This window comes from Colobus angolensis, unplaced genomic scaffold (genome assembly GCF_000951035.1).
Source record: "Colobus angolensis palliatus isolate OR3802 unplaced genomic scaffold, Cang.pa_1.0 Scaffold427, whole genome shotgun sequence".
Taxonomy (NCBI): Eukaryota; Metazoa; Chordata; class Mammalia; order Primates; family Cercopithecidae; genus Colobus; species Colobus angolensis.
In genome coordinates, this window is record NW_012117677.1 from 724572 (window position 1) to 728291 (window position 3720).

A 3720-nucleotide genomic window follows, 5' to 3' on the forward strand; every position below is an offset into this window, starting at 1 on the left:
CTCTCTCTCCCTATCTCTCTCTCTCTCTCTGACAGAACCTTATCTACCCCCTGGGAAGTGAAGTGAAAGAACTTGAAGGTGGCTCCTTCCAGCTCTTCCCTACCCTCATGAATAAGGCTTTGTCGTGGTCCAAGCTTCATGAATTTGTTGCATGATAATTCAATGGCTCCTCCAATGAGGAAGTCAATGCAGGGCGCTGGAATTTTAGCTTCAGGCACATCCATCCCCTAAGTCTTCTATGTTCTGGCCAGTGTACAAACAGGAAGAAGAGGCAGTCTCTGGTCTCCTGGGTCTTATTGTCTAAGGCGAGTACCCTTGGGGATGACACTTAGCGATTGCTCTAGACTATGTAATATTAAATTAGTCTATTAAATAAATACCCATGACCACAAAAAGTGGGGCTGCTTAGCTGGTCAAATTGATGAAGCCTGTATAATCCCCATTTCCTCTCTCTTCAGAGTTGGGGAGTTGTGGGGAACTAGGTAGGGGATTCTTTAAGTGATAAAACCTGGGGATTGGAAAGCTTGCCAAACTCCAAACACAATCCCTGCTACTGTGCTAGCGACCCTGACTTTGGCACCTCTAGAGGGCAGCATGTGAGGGAAGGGGTGTTTCTATGGGGACGAGGGACAGGTGCATTAGGCAGAAGTCAGGTCCTGGAGGGTGGCACTGAGGGCATATCAGGGAAGAGAAGAGACCTGGAGCACAGGACTTAGGTGAGGCCCAGATGTGACATTGCAATGGCCTAGGCAAAGGGAGGCCACAGGGGAGGGCCAGAGTGCCAGGGCCAGAGGTACGGACACCTAGGAGCTCAACTGTGTCCACCTTGACAATGCCTGACAGCAATCCACTGACAAAACGCAGGTCTTAGCCATGCTGTGTGGCATTTCCACTCTTCCTTCTACGCTTGGATTTTATTTACTCAGGATGCTTCCTTAACCCCCAAGTGTGGTTTAAATGTCCCCTCTACCCCTACCTGTACCCCATGACAGCCTACATCTCCCCATCATAGCCTTATCACTCTGCATTGCAGCACCTGTTTGTAATTGGCAAGCTTTGTACAGGCAGTAACCATGCCTGCCTTGTTCACTGCTGTGTTCCCTGCATCTAGTACAGTGCCTATTAAAGACTTAGAAGTCAAGAAGGCTTTGGGTAAGGAACTTGGGTCGTGAGGATGCATGGCTTTGCCTGGGGGGAGGAATGTAGGGTTGTGTTTGATGCCGTCTCTGTCTTCTCCTTAGGAAACTATCCAGATGAACAGTCTTTGATGGAGAAGCCATAAATCCAGGTAATTAAGTGGCAATACCACTGTAAGAATGCTTTTCATTTTCCAGACTGGTAGAAGCATGGAGGACCTTATTCAATTTCCTGGTTTTAACTCATTTTGTCAATCCATTTGGCTATGTCGCCTATACAGTGCTGACTCTTCCAGGCTAATACAACGTGAGATCAGCTGTGAACCCAGCTGGCTTGCAGATGCTCAATTACAGGATCACACTCGTGAGGCCTCAGTGGGTCTCCACCTAAAGGCTCACGTTCAAGGGCCATGCCTCTTTCTTGCCTCCCTTCCTAAATTACGAACCAGCTGAGGCAACTGGTGAATCCAGGAATCCACGTTCTTTTCCTGCTTGTTGGTACTCATTGCACCCCCTGCCCCCCATCCATATTCTTCCTGGATGCTTCTAATAGCATTTTATTAGTAGTGGAAGATACAGAGAAATGGCAAGTGTAGTTTCTTTTTTCCCTAGATCAGGGCCAAGAATTTCTTCTTGGTCGGCAAGATGAACATAATAAGGTAGAGCTGGCCTCCAGAGCTCTCATCACCCCCGTGAAATCAGCTCCAAATTTAGCTCCTTTACACTCATCCCTCCACTTACAAAGGCTCAATTATAGACGTGAATAAAGGGAAGGAAACCAAATTCAGGAGGCAAGTGTGTTGGCTTCCTGCCACCCTCATATGCAAACGGCACCGGTCCTCCTCCTAAGGAGGATGGCTCCTCTCCAGTGAGAGGCTGCTGCCGCTGCTGCTGCTGCTGCTGCTGCTGCTGCTGCTGGAATTAAATTTCCCTCTATTATTAGGTGCTTGTTACCATAATGTGCCCACATTAACATAAGTGCTGGTGGGATCCTGAGCTGAGAGGCCACTCATGCTGTATGGAAATGACAAGAAGCAAGGGCTTGCCTTAAACCTGATCTTCCAGAGCAAAAGGCAGAGGAGGATTTTTGTGTTTTTGTGTAGTTGAGAGAAAAAAAAAAAGAAAGACATGAGCCAACTGGCCTAAATCAATTAGCGTCTGCTGGCTCAGACACAATAAAAATGGCTTCCTTGCATCATCTTAAGTGGGACCAGATTTGTGTGTCTGTGTCTACAAATTGCTTAACCTAACAGAAATGAAAATCAGCCTTTTCCTTCTCACTTGGTGAATTCCTTTTTATAGCAGGAATTCAGGGGTCTTTTAAAACAAACAAAACAAATCAGAAAGTAATGGGTAATCCCATTAGAAACTGGACCTAATTTATCCAAAGCTTGCATGGAGTTCTAGATTTACATGGCCTTCTCATCCTGCAATTGAGATGTCCTTGAGATGCCCCTAAGCCTTTCTGTCCAGAGAGGTTTGCTGTTTGCTACCTGTGTGGTCCAAGCAGCATGGCTTGTGACAAGGGCAGGCTGGTGGAGACTGCAGTGCTATTCACATGTCTGCTGTTGGTGTCAGTGATTCACATCTTCTAGTGCGCTTCATCTTCCCTTGGGAGTCAGAACAGAGCGGGGTAGAAGTGGGGGAAGAGACAGTCATTGGAATTTTCTGGTTTATGTGATTGTTGTGTTTTTTTCTTCACTAGTGACCGGGGAAATGTATGCATTCAACTCAAAAACTGGATCCAGAAAGTGGAAAGATCCACTAACCCAAATGCCAAAATGGAAAGAGCTCAGCTCCCAGGGAGCGGCCCCATGCAGAGTCGCTGCTGGAGAAGGGATGGGGCCACTGAGAAGCGCCAACCGGGGAAAAGATGAGCTGAGTGGCAAAGCGTGGGCTGAGGATGCTGGTCTGGGTTCCAGATATGAGGATGGCAAGCTGGGCACCCCAAAGAACAGAAATCCAGCCTTCATTAACAGGGCTTCCCCCAAACCACACCCAGGAAAGTAAACAGGGTCTAAGGAGGGGCCTGTCAATCACTGGGATGCTGCCTCCCTCACCCTAAATTCTATGGGGACAGTGTGGGCATGGTGTAGGTGGGACAATGTGCGCTGAGGGGATTCAGACATCCAGGGTCAAACATGAGATACCTGACAAATTTTTAAACAAATAGAAAGGGATTTGATCACATAGTTTCCTGTTCTGAAATGATACAGGAACATTTTCTATCAGATCTCAGAACTACCTGTGCTTCTGATCAGCAGGACTGTTAACTTTGGGGTGTGGAATTGTGTTTCTTCTTTGCACTGACTGCTAGGAAGCTCTATTCTGTTCATCACAGGAAGTTCACAGGACTTCCTGACACATAGTGAAGACCATCCTTACATCTGGTTTCCACCTTATTTTCCTGCCCTGGTTTTAACATCACCCAGATTTCTTCACTTATAAATATACCATACACCTTTGTAAGTCACCTCAAATCTTCTTCAAAGGATGCAGAACAGTGAAAAAACAGATGAATACGTTAAGAGTTGGTCATCTGGGAAGAAGAAAATGCAGTAGGCACCTTCTTTTGTTTTCTCTT

At 46.7% G+C, this 3720-nt stretch overlaps 1 protein-coding gene across 1 annotated transcript in view; it reads left to right on the forward strand.

The window, feature by feature from the left end:
• The window catches only part of CDHR3 (cadherin-related family member 3), a 72568-nt gene extending 69048 nt beyond the window's left edge, over positions 1–3520 (forward strand). Inside the window, 3 exon segments of the mRNA XM_011956863.1 lie at positions 1242–1258; positions 1260–1288; positions 2842–3520. Coding sequence (XP_011812253.1) covers positions 1242–1258; positions 1260–1288; positions 2842–3146 — 351 coding nt within the window. The 3' untranslated portion in view covers positions 3147–3520.
• The last annotated feature ends 200 nt before the right edge of the window (positions 3521–3720 follow it).